The sequence below is a fragment of the Ornithorhynchus anatinus genome, unplaced genomic scaffold, assembly GCF_004115215.2.
Source record: "Ornithorhynchus anatinus isolate Pmale09 unplaced genomic scaffold, mOrnAna1.pri.v4 scaffold_93_arrow_ctg1, whole genome shotgun sequence".
In the NCBI taxonomy this organism is placed as follows: domain Eukaryota; kingdom Metazoa; phylum Chordata; class Mammalia; order Monotremata; family Ornithorhynchidae; genus Ornithorhynchus; species Ornithorhynchus anatinus.
The window spans coordinates 1289422-1309005 of NW_024396943.1; the positions used below are offsets into that span (position 1 = coordinate 1289422).

The window sequence follows — 19584 nt, forward strand, 5'->3', positions numbered from 1 at the left end:
CTTAGAACGGTGCTTTGCACATAGTAAGCGCTTAATAAATGCCATCATTATTATTATTATTACCAAATCTCCTATATTGTACTCTCCAAGCGCTTAGCCCAGTGCCCCGCGTAAATATGATCGATTGAAGAGAACCAGGAGAGGACGATGTCAGGGAAGCCGAGGTGAGAGAGTATTTCCAGGAGAAGGGGGTGGTCCGAAGAGACCGAGGCAGCTGAGGGGTCCGGGAAGACGAGGGTAGCGTAGGGGCTGTTGGGTTGGCGTAGGCAGTTTCCGTAGAGTGAAGTGGGGCGGAAGCCAGATTGGTGGGGTTCAAGGAGAGAATTGGAGGGGAGGAAGTGGAGGCAGCGGTTACAGACAACTCGCTTAGGGAGTTTGGAGAGGAATGGGAGGAGGGAGCCGGGGTGATGACGGGTCCAGTGAAGGGTCCCATAGAGTTCAGGGAGTGTGGATTTAGGACAGGCGGGGAGTACGTTCGACAGCAGCCTGGAAAGAGCCCCGGGGAGTGAGCGGTTGAAGTTGGCCGTCGGGGAAATGCCCTTCGCCCGGCTTGGAGCTCCCTTCCGCCTCAAATCGGACAGACCGCAGCTCTCCCCCTGTTCAAAGCCCTCCTGAAATCCCGCCTCGTCGAGTGAGCTTTCCCAGCCCTCTGAGCCATCTCAACATCCCTCCTGGAGGTAGACAGTCACCTGGGTCCATCCATCAAGAGAAGCAGCGTGGCCTAGTGGAAAGAGCCCGGGCTTGGGAGTCAGAGCACCTGGGTTCTCGTCCTGGCTCCGCCACTTGTCTGCTGGGTGTGACGTTGAGCGAGTCACTTAACCTCTCTGGGTGTGACATTGAGCGAGTCACTTAACCTCTCTGGGCCTCAGTTATCTCATTTGTAAAATGGGGATTCAGTACCTGTTATCTCTCCTCCTGAGATTGTGAACCTCACGTGGGACCCGATTATCTTGTATCTTCCCCCAGCGCTTGACACATAGTAAGCACTTAAATACCACAGTTGTTTCCACCGAGGACCCGTTCCAGCTTAGCCTTTCCTCCCAGGATCCCTGTACTCCTTGGGACTTTACTGCTGCTCTCCCCCACCCAGCTGACCGAGTCCCGTGGAGTCCCTCCTCAGCTGTGACCTTCTGTACCTTGCTAAGAATGTCCTGTTCCTGGCAGCTGTCGCCTCTGCCCGATGTGTTCGCGGGGTCTGGGAGCTTAGGGATTGAATTCCCCCCCCTCCCCGCCCCTGACCTGTCCACCTCCCCTGGGACCAGGATCTTTAGGGAGAAAGTAATCCGGGGCCCGGTGAACTCACTATCTCCCCCTGAACAGCCTCCACCTCTCCCAACAACCAAGAGCTCACCCTTGCCCAAATCCTTTCCGAATCCCAAGCCCCCCAGGGGGACTGCCCTTGACGCTCCAGCCCTCCCCGCCATCTGGGGGCCCGGGATTTCCCATGACGAGACCGTCTCAGAGAGGCCGTGAGCAGAATGGCCCGCTGACCGCGGGGCTAAACTCCTCCTCTCAGCATCAGTCTCGGCCCCCACTACCGAGGGCTGGCAGCACCCCCGGTGCTGGTCTGCTCCCCTGACCTCTGCCAGTCATCTGCTCCCATTTGGGCCTTTAGGAGAAAAGCCTTTGGATCTCCCGGCCCCCTGGCCTCCGGCGTCGACCGGAGAGAGATCGTCTGGCAGGCCCCCCACCCTCCATTGGAGAAGCAGAGATTACTTCCTGTAACCTGAGTTCTCCGAAGGTGGGTAGACATGCCAGATGATCCCCCCTCGCCCCACTGCCTTGAGCACAGTTCCTCTTTCTCTTCGTCGTCGTGAACTCTCCTGTAGGACTCCGACCCTGGCAGAAGACTGGAGGGGAGAGGGGCCGGCCACCCCAGGGCCATCTCTCTCTGCTCAGCCCTCCTGCCGTCCCGGAGTTTGATGAGAAGGAGGTTATCGGGGGAGGGGGGACGGCAAATATCCCTTGCTTCTCTGTAGTAAGAGATTTGCTGGATCGGTAAGGCCTTCCAGAGCCCAAGGAGCTGCCTTTTGGGCCATACGATTAGCCGCCCCCACCAATGAGCCTCCGTCCTTTCACAGTGGGTGCCTTTGCTCGGCGCCCGGGCTGAAACCTGGCTACGGGATTAGGGACCGTCCTTCCACCGACGGGCCCCCGGATAGAATGCGCCTCGTGGGAAGAGCCAGCTGGGTGTGTGCATGGGGCGCCAGGTCCGTGGCGTGAGTTTGTCAGGCACGTAAGTCCCCCGGGGGGAAAGGACCCCCGAGGGCACCGACCTCCTAGCCCTCTTCCCCGACCTGCCGGAGAAGGGCAAAGCTGCAGGCGCCGCTCGCACGGCGTCCTTGAGGACCCCGGCCCTAAAGCGGTCACCGGAGAGCTGACCAGCGGGGAGAGAGAAGGGGAGGGGAGGTTCTCTATTGGGGCAGCTTTCTCTCACCCACCGTCCTTGTCGATGGCCGTGCAGCCCCCTTTTGGTGGTGGGATGTGGTGGTGAAATGCAGAAACGTGCGAGGTAGGGGCCGGGGGTGACAGGTGCCGGCAAGTCCAAATGGTAGGTTTCTGTTGTCTGCTAGTTTATGAGCTCCTGGAGGGCAGGGGCTGTTTCTTGGGTTGCCCTCCCTCACAAGCCCCTGGTTTGGTACTCTGCGCTCGGTAAATACTAATGGATGGATGGGTGAGGAGCAGCGTGGCTTAGGGGAAAGAGCCCGGGCTTGAGAGTCAGAGGATGTGGGTTCTAATCCCTGCTCTGCCACGTGTCTGCCGTGTGACCTTGGGCCAGTCACTTAACTTCTCTGTGCCTCAGTTATCTCATCTACAAAATGGGGATTAAAAGGGTGAGCCCCACGTGGGACAAGCTGATTACCTTGTATCTCCTCCAGTGCTTAGAAGGGTCCTTGGCACATAGCGCTTGACAAATACCATTATTATTATTATTATTATTATTATTATTATTATGGCAATGGGAAGCAGCCACTGGGTCTCTGCAGCCTGAGCCATCGGCTATCAGAGCAAAGTGAGCCTTCTCGGCCACAGTGTAGCTTTCAAAACAAGTTTGTTCTCATTTTGTGGATTGCTTCCTGTGGTTTCAGGCGAGTAAGTCATTTGGTCATCTCTGCGTTTACGAAGCCTTCCATTTCTTCATTCCAAATATGTGGTGACAAGTTTCCCGTTCGGTGTCTGTCCTGAAGACTCATTCCGTCCCTGCGCCGTTCCCCTCCCTCCCCCCCGAAATGTCACTCTGCTTGTTCCCCTCCTTTTACAGGAGATGTGGCTGTGAAGATCTTAAAGGTTATAGATCCTACGCCCGAGCAGTTGCAGGCCTTCAGGAACGAGGTGGCTGTGCTCAGGTCAGTGGGAAAATGTTTCTGTCGGGTCCCGCGGAGCCCAGTCGTGGCGGGCTGAGATGGTGCGGGGCCCAGGGGCGCGCCTTCTTCATGCCCCGCTCGGTGCTCTCGGCCCTGAAACCCAGGCTTCTTGTCAGTGGACGGTCATCCTCCCACCACCAGAGAGATTTGGGGCCAAGAGGCTCCTTCCGTTTTGGTGGATGTTTCGCTGAGTCTCTCCCACCCCGACATTGTCCAAAGTTTAAATTTTTTCTGAAAGTCCAAGAGAAGAGGAGAGTAGAGCTTTTTTTTTTTTTAAATTCCTGCCGTCCCCACCTAGAGAGGAAAGGACCCTGGGGTTTTCGTGGGAACTAGCCATGCTAATCCTCAATCTCGATTGTGGTTGGGAAAGACCTGGGGCCATCCCACCTCACGGCCCCAATGTCCCCCATCCTCCTCTCTTCCCCCAACCCGTGGAAGGAAGCGTCTGCCCATCTGACTCTGGAACTTAGCTCAGAGTGGAGGTGAGTGAGGCCGTTACGCTCGCTGATCCGGGCTAGGCTGTGACGAGAGAGTAGGCACCTCTGTGGGGCGGTCTGGGGGCTTGCCTGAGGATGTGAAATAGGGCAAAGTGAGCAGTTTGTGCGTGGTCTCTTCAAGAGTCTGGTCCCGAGAACAAGCGGATGCTCCCTGAGCCTACCTGGACTGACCCGCCTGCAGGGCATCTGCTGTTTTGTCAACCGGGACAAACCCACCCTTCGGATCTCCCATCTTCCTGGGAGACAGCCGGGTCGGTGGGAGATTTTGTTTACGGGGCCTGCGGGCCTTCAGTTCCCAGTGGGTTGGCGGAGACGATTCTTTCTCCTTCCTTCTTGACCGTGTATCCCTTGAGTCCGTGACATGTTTCCCACTCATTGTTCTCCAGGAAAACCCGGCATGTTAACATTTTGCTGTTTATGGGCTACATGACAAAAGATAACCTGGCCATTGTGACCCAGTGGTGTGAGGGGAGCAGTCTCTATAAACACCTGCACGTTCAGGAGACCAAGTTTCAGATGTTCCAGCTTATCGACATTGCAAGACAGACGGCACAAGGAATGGAGTAAGTCAGCTCCCACTCGCTCCCTACAGGAGGAGGAATCCTGGGGCCTGGCTTATTGCAGAGGTGCATGGGGGGGAGCAAGCTGCAAAAATGCCCCAGGGTTGGGAATCCGTGTGAGTGTGACCGACTGGCTCCAAGTGTTGGGACGAAAGTGCTCTTGGAGGCAGGGGGTCATTGTCCTGAGGTAGACTGTGATATGCTCTGAGTGGCCTGAATGGCCTCAGGCTTGCATTCAGGAAGGCTCCAGGCCTGCAGTCGTAGTAGGACTGGGATTTCAGAGGAGGGGGGGAGGAAGGTGGAGAGAGGAAGAAGGGAGGAAAGAGAGGAAGAAGAAGGGAGGAGAGAGAGGAAGAAGAAAGGAGGAGAGATGAAGAAGAAGGGAGGGGAAAGAGAGGAAGGAGGAAGAAGAGGAGAGAGGAAGAAGGGAGGGGAGAGGAAGAAGGGAGGAGAGAGTGAGAGAGGCAGAGAGACATGCACCGGTAGACACACCCCGGGGCCGCTGAAGCCCCCACTGGCACCACAGTCCTTTGCGGAAGTATTGTCCCGAGAGCGGGGCGGCTCCCCCTACTTCCCAGAATCATTTCCCACCATCTACTAATCGATCTCTTCCTTCCCAGCTATTTACATGCCAAGAACATCATCCACCGAGACATGAAATCCAATAGTATCCTTTGAGTCTCGGGTTTGAAGGTGGCCAGTGGAGAAAAAGCTTTAAGGTTGGGTTCTGGTTTGGAAGGTAATACCGAGGGCCAGCTCTTCGGTTGGCCTGGAGGGGTCTCCGTCTGTCCGGGGTCCATGTACGGAGTCCTATGGAGCTCTTCAGTCGTGGCCTCCTTGCTGTGGGTTTGCTTTCATTCAGTCGTATTTATTGAGCGCTTACTGTGTGCAGAGCCCTGTACTAAGTGCTTGGAAAGTACAATTCGGCAACAGAAACAATCCCCACCCAACAACGGGCTCATAGTCTTTGCTCTGGCCTGGGGCCCCCTGCTTGAACTCACCTGGGGGTCTTTGCTGTTCTCATTCCCCCCAACAACAATTCCCCTCCCCACCCGGTCCTTCCCCGAAATGAGACAGTGTCAAAGGTCTGTTCCTTCCCCTGACCAACATCAGTTCTGCCCGGCATTTTAAACCCTTCCTCTCACCAGGCCGGAAGCCTGACCCTCTGTTGAGTCGCCATTCCGCTCATGACTCGACGGGGGTCAGGGTGTGCGGCACCTGGGCATCTGTCGGCCAGCCTTCCCTCTCGGTCCGTCAGATCCCCAAAATAGATCCGTGACGGCCGGAGTCGTCGGCCTAGGGCCGAGGACGAGGATCCCAGCAGGGGCACGGCTTGCTCGGGGTGAAAAGAAAGAGGTCTAATACGGAACCGTGGCGTATGAACTGCCTCTCCCTTTGCCCCGTCCCCCACCCCCAAGCCAGGGGGCAGGATTCCAAGTGCCCTTGACCCCCATCTGACTGTCTGTGCTGGGCCCACTGGCCGCTAGCTGTCACCGGCTGAGCCAGGAGGGAAAGCGGTGCCATGACCTCCCACCAAAGGGCATTTGAGCCTGGAGCAACCCAGGTGGTGAGAAAGCTCGGCCTTGGGTCGGGGCCGAGTGGTTCCCACTGCACCCGCGGTTCATTTTGGTCTCGTCGGTGGCGCTGGGGTCAGAGTTGGACGAGGTGCATCATGGAAGAGTACAGCCTTGAGAGCTGTCCCTCCCTCAGCCTCCCTTGGCCAGTTTCTTCAGCTTTGTTTTCTTCTTTTTTATGGTATTTGTTAAGTGCTTATTGTGTGTCAAGCACCGTTCTAAGTGCTGGAGCATATCAGGTTGGATACCGTCCCTGTCCCACATGGGGCTCACAGTCTGAGTAGGAGGGAGAACAGGTATAGACTCCCCATTTTGCAGGTGAGGAAACTGAGGCTCAGTGAAGTGACCTGCCCAAGGTAACAAAGCAGGCAAGTGGCGGAACTGGGATTAGAAACCAGGTCCCAGGGCCATTCTTTATCCAGTAGGCCACCCCGCTTCCCGGGAGTCTTGGCCGGAGAGCCAGGAGACCCTCTGGTCCGAACGAGAAGTGCCATAATTATTGGAAAGGGCTTTCTGAGTCCAGCCATGGCAGTGCTGTGCGAAGCACCGGAAGAGGGGTGAGGTCATCGGATTGGCCACCACTCTGCGGCATTGAGGTGAGCAGCGTCCGTGTGCCTTGTGCCTGGACTCGGAGAGGCTTGGGACCTCTCAGCAGATGGTGCGCTCACAGACCCGAGAGGAAAGGAGAGAGCGTGCAGTTATCTGCTCCCCATCTCACTGAAGCCCAGAGGGGTTCGATGACTTGCCCAAGGTGGCCCAGCAGGCCAGGGGCAGAGCTGGAACCGGAACCCGGGTCTCCGGCCTCCCAGCCAGCCCCGTGGTCTAGCCGCTCGGCTGTCGAACTTCCTCGGGGGTGCAGGACGGCTTGGCCCAGCCACGTGTCTGTGGGCCTCCCCGGCCTCGCCGGCCAGATCAGTTGCCCTCTCCCTATTGCCCCCGTGCTTGGCACCAGGCAGCACCAGCTCTCTGGCTGCTGGAAGGGCCTTTGGGTGCTCCGTGGCCCACTAGGCCCTGTAAAATACATTGGGCTGGGCCTTTCCTTCATTGGGCGAGGCAGTCATATAGGAGAGGAGACTCCCCGAGGGATGCCCTCTGCCAGCTCCTGGCCCAATGGAACAGCATTGGTCGGTGGGGGCTGGGTGGCTAGGACCCCTCTCTTCCCCCTCCAGCCCCCCTCCATCACCTCTGTGGGTGGGGGTGAGGTGGAGGCAAGGCAGACCGCTTCCCCCTCCCCTTGGGAAGAGGCCAGAGTGAAGGACTGGCTCCCATCTCCTTTCCCCTCCTTGACGGCGCCCGACCCAAACCGAATGGCCCGGGGCCTAGGGACTCCAACCCGCTCCGAAGCTTCACGAGCAGGAACTGACTCCACGCTCCCTGTCCGTGGAGACCCATTGGGCGGGCAGGCGGGCCCGAGCCACCTCCCTACATCTCAGCACTCCCAGCTTCCCAGCTCTGCGGAAGGAGGACGAGAGCCTCTCGTGAACAGAGAGGATTTGTTCTGGGGAGAGAGGGGGAGAAATGCGCCCCGGCTTTGTGTTGAGCCATTTATAATGCGCGGGGCCGACGCCCGAGGCAAATCCCCCCGCACTTAGTCATCTCTCACCAGCCCTGCTCCCTGGGCCCGTGCAGCCTGGCATCAGGTAGCCCAGCAGCCCTTTCCAACTGGCAAGCTCAAACTCCGCATCCTTGGGCTCCTCTTCCATCCTCTCCCACTCAGGATCCTAATCGGCCGTGGGTCCTGAAACCGCACCTTCTCCCCAGAGGGTTTCTGGGACCTGGAGTTCCTAGCCCTGGAAGAAAGGAAAGGGTTGGGGGACTGGGCTCTCTCTGTTACCCCCCGTGAGCGTTGCCTCAACCGGGCCCTGCTCATACGACATAGTTCCTTGACAGGCCCACCCAGACATATTTCTTCACGAAGGCTTGACGGTGAAGATAGGAGACTTCGGTCTGGCAACGGTGAAATCGCGGTGGAGCGGCTCTCAGCAGGTGGAGCAGCCTACGGGATCGATCCTCTGGATGGTAAGCCAAAGAGCTCAACTTTCTCTCTCCTCCCATCACTGCCAACCGCCACTGCCAGCGAATCACTTGGCCCCATAGTCAGCGTGCTTGACGCCACTTGTTCTGGAATCTCCATGAATCTCTCTTGTCCGTCGTGTCGTGTGTCCCGTCCCCGTCCCCGTCCCCCCCCCCCCGACCCGTTCCCGTCAAAAGACGAGGGGACGGATGCCAAGGTCTCGGCCGTCCCCGGGCCTGTCCCCGGGCCGGCCCTCTGGGCCCCAGTCAGGTTTGCTCGCTCCGCTCTCCGTTCTGGAGGGCCAAGGGGTTGGGGGTAAGGTTGGGGGCTGGGGGGGTGTACCAACAGATGTCAAGATGATTGGGTGCGACGGTCCCTGCCCCGCATGAGGTCGGGGCTCGGCAGATGAAGGGCAACAGTCAGTAACCACGAAAGACAAACAACCCCGGGCCACAGAGCGGACAGACCAGAAATAAGCAGATTCCCTGCTGCTTCAGACAAGTCCCATCCCTGGGTGCGGCCCTGGTCTCTCTCTCTCTCTCTCTCTCTTCCTGTCTGGCTCTTGGCACCCCGATCTTCTGATCTTGGAGAGCACCCCCTCCCGATGGCCACGGGCCGGGCTCACCTGGCCACTTCTGGTTTTAGCACGTTACTAAGGGCCTACCGGGCTCTACCCCCGTCCTCCCTTCATTGTACGTGCCACTCCTCAGCAGTCTACGCAGCAGCTGTTTGGAGAACCGGCTGACACCCGTCCCGCTCTCGTTTTGCCCAGTGAAGCTGGCTTACGGTGAGCAGGGCAGGATGCGCAGGAACCCCTGGCCTGCCGTGTGACCTCTCCGGGCCAGTCACCGATCCTCTCTGGGCCTCAGTGTCCCCATCTCAAAAACGGGGAGAGGATCTTTGCCTCTCTAGCTCTTAGCTTACGAGTCGTCTCGGGTGAGACAGGGACCGACTATCTGATCTGATCACCAGGGATCCACCCCAGTGCTTAGCGCGGTGCTTTAGCACAGAGTAGGTGTTTAATGGTCATCGTCAGGATCCTCAGTGGACATGGCCTCAGTGGTGGTGGCCGAACAATATCGTATAAGCTTGTGGTCGACGATCCAGCTTGACCGCGAGACTCTTGGGCTCGGGGAGCTGACGGTGGCTTTGGTTGTTGTTGGTCTAGAGCTCTTGGTCTACGTTCATCACGTTCATCCTGTTGAGAAGCGGCATGGCTTAGCGGCAAGAGCACGGGCTTGGGAGTCAGAGGTCGTGAGTTCTAATCCCGACTCCGCCACCTGTTTGCCGTGTGACCTTGGGCAAGGCATTTCATTTTTCTGGGCCTCAGCTCCCTCATCTGGAAAATGGGGATTAAGACCGTGAGCCCCACATGGAACAACCTGATTATCTTGTATCTACCCCAGCGCTTAGAACAGTGCCTGGCACATAGTAAGCACTTACCAAATACCGTCATTGTTATTATGTCCCCCTCCCACCCCCAGCTTCCAGAGAACGTGGCAGCCGCGATGAGATTGGCATTGTGGGATGGCAGACGCCGCCCGGGGGGCCAAATTGGGCAGCCTCCTGGAGCTCGGGGTTGGATACAGGGCTTCCCTGGGATCAGTCCTCGGCACATAGTAAGCGCTTAACAAATACCATAATTATAAATCATTATTGTTATTATCAGCCGGCCTTTGCTCCGCAGCGCCGGGCCGCTTCTGCCCTGCCACTTGTCACAGGTGGCGGGTGCCCACGCCCCAGCCTGCAGCAGCAAGGGACTGGCTTCCAGGTCCCCGGGCACCAACTGCTCTTGGGCTCTCCCAAGCACCCCCCAAGGCTCAGCCGACGCCACAGGACCCCCAAAGAAGTAGTTGCCTTGAGGGCTCGCCGGGATGCGGCGAGGCCACTGAGCTGAGAGGGTGACCCGGGGCCACGGAGCCCCGTTGGGCTTTCCCGGGCCCCCGGCGCTCCCGTCCGCAAGGCCCGGTGCCACCCGGCGGACTGTTCTCGGGCCTTGGGGAGGGGCCCGTGCAGGACAGCCGCCTGTTCAAGACGTGGGGCCCACGTCCGATTGGATTCCTCCGGCTCCTGGGAATTTTCCAGGACCAGTGGAGGCAATCAATCAGTCGTATTTATTGAGTGCTTACTACGTGCAGAGCAGTGTACTAAGCATTTGGGAGAACACAATGCGATGGAATTAGCAGACGCCTTCCGTGCCACTGCCGAGCTTACAGTCTAGAAGGGGAGACAGACGTTAACGTGAATAAGTAAGTAAGTGTGAAAGCTGATGAAAGCTGACTTTTCTGATCCCGGGCTTTTTGTATTTTGGACCTGTTCGGATCAAGGAGCAGGCTCTTAATCCTCGAGGTCTCGGCAGGGCAGCTGGGCCAAGCATCCCGGATGCCTTCACTAGCGATGGCCGACTGTTGTTCCCGCACAAATAAGGCAGAAGGATGGAACGTGGCTGGAGCTGGCTGTGGGCTGATAGGGGTCCCTCCCAGCGGATGGGTGGTCCCGGACCATCCCTTGGACGGTTTCCCGGGGCACACGTCTCTCCGTCCGTCCGGTTCCGTACCGGGTTTGAACACTTCCTCGGCGCAGAGTACCGGTACCGAGCACCCAGCCAGATACCGTAGACTTAGTAGACCTGATCCCTAATAATGATATCAGTAATAACGATTGTGGTATCTCTTACAGTGCATCGAGCACTGTACTAAGCGCTGGGGTAGGTGCGAGATCACGGGATCCCGCAAGGGGCTCACAGTCTAATGCTCTGCACACAGTAAGCGCTCGATAAACATGATTGACGAAGTAGGAGGGAGGACAGGTATCGAATCCCCATTTAGCAGATGAGGGAACTGAGGCCCAGAGAAATTAAGGGACTTGCCCGAGGTCACACAGCAGGCAAGTGGCGGAGCCCGGATTGGGACCCAAGTCCTCCGACTCCCAGGCCCGGGCTCTTTCCACTAGGCCACACGATGAGAAGCAGGGGCTGGGGAAGCAGTGGGGAAAGGGAACTTGGTCCTTAGGGAGTCGCAGTCGATCCTTTCCCTCAAGGAGCTTCCGGGCTGGCAGCGGGGAGGCCGGACGCTAAAATCAAATCACAGGGAGGTGGAAGCAAGAGAGTCTAGAGATATAGTGATAAGCTCGGTGAGGTGGAGGCTGGGGGAGGGGGCGTGGGGGTTGAGTCCAAAGGGCCAAAGTGGTGATGGGTTGAGGGGAGGGGGTTACTGGGTGGGGAAATGAGAGCTGAATGGGGGAAGGCCTCCTGGAGACGATGTGGCTTCAGAAGGGCCTTGAAGATGGGGAGAGCAGTGATCTGTCACCTGTATGGTGGAGGTGGGTCGGGGAGCGGGGGCATAACCGTCAGGTCGGCGGCGGGAGAGAGGAGAACGACGAGGCATCGGCGGGTGAGTCGGTTGCCTCGAGAGGAGCGTGCGATCTGAGGTGTGGCGGGAGTGGAGCAAGGACAGGTAGAGGGCAGAGAGCCGATTGAGGGCCTAGAGCCGACCGGCAGGAGTGCGTGCTTGATGTGGAGAGGAACAGGCAACCGTCACAAGGCTTTTGAGGAGTGGGGTGACGCGAGCGGCCAAAAGGAGCAGCCAGAGAGGTAAGAGGAGAAATGGGAGAAGACGGTGTCAGAAAAATCAAGGCCGTGGGTGGCGGTGATAGCAGCGCAGCAGCATTTACTAACAGTAGAAACAGCACGAATTGGTGGAAAGAGCCCGGGCCTGGAGTCAGAGGATCTGGCTCCTGATCCCAGGTCTGCCAGTTGCCTGCCGGGTGACCTTGGGCAAATCGCTTTAACTTCTTTGGGCCTCGGTTTCTTCGCCTGTAGAAGTGGGGATCCGGTACCTGTTCCTCCTCTTCCTCTAGACTCCGAGCCTCATGGGGAGCTCGTTTCTGATGGCGTCCATGTTGTCAAAAATCAGTCGGTGAGGCCCGCGGACCCCGGAATGGCGGGGCGGGCCACCGGGAATGACTCGGCCTGATCAGAAGGATTGGGATTTTAATGGATTTCGTGTAATCAGTCCACCAATGACATTTGTGTGCGTACTGTGTGCAGAGCACTGTGCCGGTCACATCTCTTTGTTTCTCATTGGCATTTGGGAAATGTGTTTATGAACTCTGGGTTACGACATCCATCCCTCCTGCCATTTTGTGGGAGATTTTTTGAAGGCGAGTCTCTTGTCCCACTATCAGCTGAACCAGGCAGAGGCAGCCGTCAGAGCCGTATTGGCTCACAACAAGTCATGAGTATGTGGTTGCCTGGTGTACTAAATTTGCTATCTGAGGAATTTAAACCATTGAAACATTTGGTCACACAGGGCAAAAGGCCCAGGGAGGTGGAGGGGAAGGAGGAAGAGGAAGGGGCTCAGTTCTGGGTCCTCTTCTCTTGGCCATCTACACTCACTCCCTTGGAGAACTTATTCGCTCCCATGGCTTCGACTCCCATCTCTCCATACGATTCCCAGATCTCCATCTCCAGCCCTGATAGCTCTCCTTCTCTGCAGTCTCGCGTTTCCTCCTGCCTTCAGGACAGCTCTGCCTGGATCTCCCGCCGACACCTCAAACTAAACTTGGCCAAAACAGAACTCTTCATCATCCACCCATACTCCGTCCTTCCCTAACGCTTTTCCCATCACTGTAGACAACACCACTGTCCTCCCCGCCTCACAAGCCCAAAACCTCGACATCATCCTCAACTCATCCCTCTCATGCAACCCGCACATCCAGTCAGTTACCAAATCCTGTCGGTTCTACCTTCCCGACATCACTAAAATCCACCCTTTCTTCTCCATCCGAACTCCTACTATGCTGACCCGAGCCCTTATCCTTTCCCGCCTCAACTACTGCATCAGCCTCTTTGCTGACCTCTCTGCCTCCTGTCTCTCCCTGATCTAGTCCCTTCTCCGCTCCGCTGCCTGGATTATTTTTCTAAATAATAATAATTATGGTACTTTTTGAGTGCTTACTATGTGCCTAGCACTGTTCCAAGTGCTGGGGTAGATACAAGTTAGGTTGGAAACAGTCCCTGTCCCACATAGGGCTCACCCTCTTAATCGTCATTTTACAGATGAGGTAACTCAGGCCCAGAGCAGTGAAGTGACTTGCCCAGGGTCCCGCAGCAGACATGTGGCGGAGCTGGGATTAGAGCCCATGACCTTCTGACTCCCAGGCCCGTGCTCTATCCACTAATCCACACTGCTTCTTTAAAAAAAAAAAAGTTGCCCGTGTCTCCCCACCCCTCCGAAGCCTCCGGTCGTTGCCCATCCGCCATCCATCAAACCGAAACTCCGTCCCGTCGGCTTTAAGGTGTTCAATCAGCTCCCCCCCCCTCTGCCGGACCTTGCTGATCCCCTTCTGCAGCCCAAACCGCACACCTCTCTCCTCTAATGTCACCTACTCACCGTAGTCAGCCTATCGCTATCAACTATCGCACCGCCGACCCCTCCTCCATGTCCTCTCCCTGGCCTGGAACTCCCTCTCCCTTCGTGTCTGACAGACCATCATTTGATCCCTTTATTCACCACACCCGGCGACTCCCCCTCTAGACGGTGAGCTCATTTGTGGGCAGGGATCACATGTACAAACTCTACTGTTTTATACCCTCCCAAGCACTTAATCCAGGGCTCTGCAAACAGTAAACCCTCAAGAAATACGGTTGATCGATTGATTGGAGGAGGGCGGGGAGAAGAGATGGGCCTCGAACCCGGGGGAGGAATCGGTGGTGTATGCGGCGTCGTTCACCTTCTCTGGTTCTTGCCAGTTTTGTTCCCACTGCAGTGATGCCCTTGATCCGTCAGTGGCCTTTATTGAACACCTATTGGGACCACAGACCCCAGCTCTCCCTGCCTTCAAAGCTTTCCTGAAATCTCATCTCCTCCGGGAGGCCTTCCCCGATACTGTCTCCTCTCCTCCATCTTATTCCCCGCCGTCCAGCACACGGGCATCTCCTGGAGCCCTTCCAGACCTATCTTCCACACCCCTTCTCCTTCCTCCTCTGTAAATCATTAGAATGGTCGTCTCCCCTCCAAGTCTTGAAGCTCTTGGGGGATAGGGACCATTTCCGCCAACACTCTTTTTCTCCCAGGTGCCAGGTACAGGGCTCTGTACACAGTAGTGGCGATAATCGTAATAGTAGCAGCAGTAATAATCGTGGCCTTTGTGTAGTAGTTACTTCGTGCCAAGCAAGGTACCCAGGCATTGGGGTGACTGGGTCATCGGGTCGGATGCTGTCCCTGCCCCACGTGGGGCTGTCAGTCTGAGTAAGCACTCTCCACTGGTCCTTGAGAGCCAAGCACTTGGGAAAGTACAACAGCAGCAAGACACGATCCCTGCCTCGATGGAGCTTAACACTTGAAGCGGGGACAAAAAGGGTTGCCAGCTAGTGTAAGCCGGAGGAAAGACAAACGCAGAGCAGTCACCCCAAGACGGAACAGTGGAAGGAAGAACTGGGAAGGAACTGGGACAGTATTGACGATTGTATTATTATTATTATTATTGTCGTTGTACAGAAGTGCTAAGGTAGGGGTGGTCAGCAGGGTTGCCGGTGACTGGGGCGGTGTTGGTAATGAATCGGGGAAAGCTTCCTGGGGCCAGGGGGGCCGGGGGGAGGGTGTTTGAGGAGGATTTAAAGATGGAAAGAGCTGTGGCCTGCCGGGTTGGTACTGGGGAGAGAGTTCCAGGCAGGGGGAATGGGAGGAGGCCAGAGGTTTGGGGAAGGTGGTTGGGGTGGGACGGGGCAATTAGAATGATGGTTCCCAGGTGGGCTGTGGGGGCAAAGTGAAATCACTGATAGAGGAGGTGAAGCGACACATCTGAAGCGGAGTTCATTTTCAATTGCCGTTTGTGATTTGAGTCGATCGATGGTGTTTATTGAGCGCTCACGGTGTGCGGAGCGCTGTATCGAGCGCTTGGGGGAGCACAGTACCACAGAGTGGGTAGACACATCCTCTGCCCACAACTAGCTCAGATGGTTTCTGGCAAGGTTCTGGCATGCAACTTCTGTGAAGATCAAAGCCTCCTTTGATCTTGGATCTTATAACTGCCCCTGGGGGAGGGGCAGCCTTGTGGTGGTGGGGGTAGGGGGGCGGGGAGAGTGGGCTGTCTCCCTCCTCCCTGCTGCATCTCTCTTGGCCCTGGTGTCTCTGGTCTGGCTCCCAGGAACCTCCCACGCCAAGGAGAATGAGGGGGCCCCAGGAGTGGCTCACTGTCCACCCCACCCCACCCCCGGCCCCGTCTCTGCCAGCTGGGTTGGGGCTGTGGGCTCAATCCCCCCCTCCCCCCAGGAAATGGGCAGCTGGTGGAGGTGGGTGAGAGGTGCGTGTCCTTCTCTTGGCCACGGCCCAGCCCCCCCGCCCACACTTTCTTTGCTTTCACAGTTAAGTTTGGCCCGGGCTGGATTCAGTAGCCAACAGACCTGGGTAGCCTTGAGGGGAGGGAAACAGAGGACTGAACCCAGGGTGCCGACTGTCTGTCTCCCACCCCACCATGGAGCAGAAAATGGGGAGGGCTCAGCACTTGGATTATTCATTCGGCATCCAGCCGGCCCGGATCCCAAAAGAGCATCTGCTAGGCGTGGGGGCCTCCCGGGAGACGACTCCATCTACCGAACGGAGGCTTGCCTCTGCTCCTAGCCCAACCGTTGCTAACTCCAGGTAGAAGAGAACAAAAGCAGGGCACTCGGGGACAGGGGAGGAGAAGGATGTGCAAATGGACTAAATTGTGGCTTCCCGCTTAGCGGAAGATCTCTCCACGGTCAGAGCTCACCGGCCGTAGTGATAACGATAATAATAGTAATGTGGTCTTTGTTAAGGGCTTACTGTGTGCCAAGCACCATTCTAAGGGCTGGGATAGCCGGAGGAGCAGCGTGGTGTAGTGGTTAGAGCACGGGCCTCGAGTCAGAAAGTCATGGGTTCTAATCCCGGCTCCGCCGTTGTCTGCTGTGTGACTTTGGACAAGTCACTTCACTTCTCTGTGCATCAGTTATCTGTAAAACGGGGATTAAGACTGTGAGCCCCAAATGGGGCTCACAGAGTAAGGAGGAGGGAGAGCAGGGATTGAATCTCCATTTCCCAGATGAGGGAATTTAGGCCCGGAGAAGTTAAGGGATTGGCCCGAGGTCACACAGCAGACAAGTAGCAGAGCTGGGATTTGAACTCAGGTCAATCAGTTGTATTTATTGAGCGCTTACTGTGTACAGAGCACTGTCCTGAGCACTTGGGAGAGTCCAGTACAACAGAGTTGGTAGACACGTTCCCCGCACACGACAAGCTTACTCTGGAGGGGGAGGCAGAGATTAATATAAATACATAAATTACAGATAAGTACATCGAGTGCCGCGGGGCCGAGGGAGGGGTGAATAAAGGGAGCAGATCCAAGCGCAAGGGTGACACAGGAGGGAGTGGGAGAAGAGGAGATGAGTCCGGGAAGGCCTCTTGGGCGACAGAGTGCTTTAAAGCCGACCGTAAGGAGTTTCTGTTGGATGCTGTCGTGAATGTGCACCTGCCGGAGGTTCTCGGGGAGCGGGGAGACGTGGACCGAGTGGTTCTGTAGAAAAATACGCTCGAGAAATACCACTGAGTGAGCCCTGGGGCAGATAACAGTACAGTCAGGTTAGACAGAGTCTAAAGGGGAGGGGGCAGGGAATCGAATCCCCATTTTCCAGATGAGGAAAGAGGCCCAGAGAAGTGAAGCGACTTGCCGAAGGTCACCCAGCAGCTCCCTCCCCTCAGGGAGTAGAGAACTCGAGAGGGTCTGGTGCCTGTGCATTTCGACGTTACCCCCGCGTCTTTCGGTGGATGGGTGGTTCGTCATTCCCCCCCCGAGGAGGGCTGCTCACCGGTCCAAGCGTCCTCCGTCATCGCCGTCTCCGTCGGAATCGGAACACCGGGAAGGATGGACCATTGGGCCAGCCTAGGAGTGGCATCGTGCCCTCATCCGGAAAACGCGGATTAAGACCGTGAGCCCTCTGTGGGGCGGGGACTGCGTCCAACCCGCTTATCTCCTATCTACCCCAGCGCTTAGAACAGCGCCTGGCTCGTAGTCAGCGCTCAACAAATCCGACAGTTACCGTCATTTTCTCCTCTGTCCCCGTGGGGAAACGGGTGATTGGCCGAGGCAGGTCATGGGACACCTACTCTACTGTAGACGTCGTATTCTTCAGTCGTATTCTTCACATGACCCCGCGACGGTCTCACGCCCCCCCGGGGATGGGCCAAGGCGGCGGCGGGGGTTGGTGGTGGTTGTGCTGATGCCGCGTTTTGCCTTCCCAGGCCCCAGAGGTGATCCGGATGCAGGACAATAACCCATTCAGCTTTCAGTCGGATGTCTACTCCTACGGCATTGTGCTGTATGAACTGATGACGGGAGAACTGCCGTACTCCCACATCAACAACCGAGATCAGGTACGGGTCCCTGGGGCCACGGCGCCGGCCAGCCACCGGCGTGCGGACGTCTTCTGGTCCTTCCCCTCCGGCGGAGCAGGTGGGGAGTGTGGCGCTGGGCTTCCGTTGGGCCGGGTCCAGGGCCCTGGGCACAGTGGGCGCCAGGGGGGCGGGTGGGAGCGGGCGCTGGGGGCTTCAGAGCTGCCCGCCGCTCCACGGCGGTGAAGCCGGAGACTCTGGGAACCGGAACCGTCAGGCGTCGAGCCCGCCCACCGTCCTGGGTTTCCTTTTTGCCTTCTCCTCCCGCTCCGCTTTAGATCATTTTCATGGTCGGCCGAGGGTACGCCTCCCCTGACCTCAGTAAACTCTACAAGAACTGCCCCAAGGCGATGAAGAGGCTTGTGGCCGACTGTGTGAAGAAAGTTAAAGAAGAGAGACCCCTTTTCCCCCAGGTGAGAGCCGACGGCGGCGGGGTGGCGGAGGCGGGGACTGGAGGGGTGACGTGGGCATCCCCCGACCCGATGGTTCCTTTGCTTCTAGATACTGTCTTCCATCGAATTGCTGCAGCACTCTCTGCCGAAAATCAACCGGAGCGCTTCAGAGCCCTCGCTGCACCGGGCGGCGCACACAGAGGACATCAACTCGTGCACGCTGACGGCGGCCACCAGGCTCCCGGTCTTCTAGGTGCCTCCCGCACCCGGGGCCTCGCGGGGGCGGGGTCTCGCAGTGCCAACCGGCGGGAGCCGCCGTGGGCCTCTTTCTTCCGTGCCCAACGGAGGTCCAGAGGGAGGGAGGACGGGAGACACGGACACAGCTGAAACTACAATCAAGCAAATCTATTACTTTTGGTTTTGGAATAGATGCACTTGAGCCTCATCCTCCCCATATGCGGAGGTGGATATTTCTTTGGCTGCAATATCTTGTCTTGGGCTGGTTCTGTTGAGTAAATGGGTATTTTGCTAGCAAGAACGGCTGTGTTGGGAGGGGAAAGTTAAGAAAAAAAAAAAAAAGTTGCCGTTTGGAAGCTAGAGGATTTTCCTGACAAGGGTGGCAATAATGCGACGGCAGACTGAGGGAAAGGAGGAGGGGGTCGTCCCCCCCATCCCCCACTGGTCCGAGCGTCCGTCCCGCAGGGAGACAGACTAAGCCAAGCACCGCTGCGTCACGCCCCCCCCCCCCCCCCCCCCCCCGACCCGGTTTTGCACAAAGAAGGCAGGGCCGCCTCGCCCGCTCACTCACCTCGCTCGCCGACTTTGGTACTATCGACTTGGTCGCGGCAGCCCCGGGCGCCAGCTGGTGCCGAGTGACGGTTTTTAGGCCGGGGACCTGCTCTATTATTACTCTATCAGTATATTTCTGCACTCTAATGCTGTCTTCCAGGAGGTGCACTACATGACAAGGAAGCTGAGCATATACAGTTTTTCTTGCTGATTTGGGTTTTAATTTTGTTTTTATTGCTCCTGAAAAAAATGCATTTATTGTAAACCCCGGTTCCTCTGATTTTATCTTATTTTAATAAAATAAATTAAATTGAAGTTGAGCCGCCGGCCTCCGTCTAATCGGGCAGCAGGCGGGCGGGGGGGTGGGGGAACGGCGACGGCCGGGGAGAGGCTCCTCCGGCTTTCAGACCTTTTTCAACCTTCGCTTCCCTCTGAGCTTCACGGGCTGCGGCACGTGCGGTTCAGGGCGTTCCCTCTGCCGCTTAGGTAAACCGGGCCACCCCCGGAGTGGCCGTGGCCCCCAAGGAGACTGTCCCCTCCCCTTCTACCTTTAAGAAGCCACAGCTTAAAGCTGTGGCTCCCCCACCCCCTTTCAGGACCGAGGCTGGTCCCACCTCATTCCTGACACGAGGCTCCACCCTCACTTTCCTTTCCGCCTCAGAACTCAGATCTTCTTCCTCGGGGGGATTGGTCGGGGGCGGAGGGGAGCTTGAGGAAGAGTGGCGAGCTAGCTTCAACATCCCAACGCGCTCCCCCCCCCCCCCGACAGTAACAATCATCCCGGTATTTAAGTGTGCTTACTCTGGGCTAAGCCTTGTACTGGGCCCTGGGGTAGATGCGAGATAATGAGGTGGGATTGAGAGATCCCAGTCTGGGGGGGACGGGGCAAGAGCCAGGAGTGAAGCCCCCTTTTCCAGGTGAGGAAACCGAGGCCCAGAGAAGAAGTGAAGTGATTTTTGACCCAAGCTCCCACGGCAGGCCAG

At 57.3% G+C, this 19584-nt stretch overlaps 1 protein-coding gene across 7 annotated transcripts in view; it reads left to right on the top strand.

Moving 5' to 3' along the window:
• The window catches only part of RAF1 (Raf-1 proto-oncogene, serine/threonine kinase), a 63180-nt gene extending 44259 nt beyond the window's left edge, over positions 1-18921 (top strand). For all 7 annotated transcript variants that reach the window (XM_029057404.2, XM_029057405.2, XM_029057406.2 and 4 more), the window contains 7 exons: positions 3263-3347; positions 4249-4425; positions 5043-5089; positions 7897-8015; positions 17271-17402; positions 17699-17833; positions 17922-18921. In XM_029057404.2, the coding sequence (XP_028913237.1) occupies positions 3263-3347; positions 4249-4425; positions 5043-5089; positions 7897-8015; positions 17271-17402; positions 17699-17833; positions 17922-18065 (839 nt within the window). In that variant the 3' untranslated portion in view covers positions 18066-18921. The remainder of the gene's footprint in view (positions 1-3262; positions 3348-4248; positions 4426-5042; positions 5090-7896; positions 8016-17270; positions 17403-17698; positions 17834-17921) is intronic.
• The last annotated feature ends 663 nt before the right edge of the window (positions 18922-19584 follow it).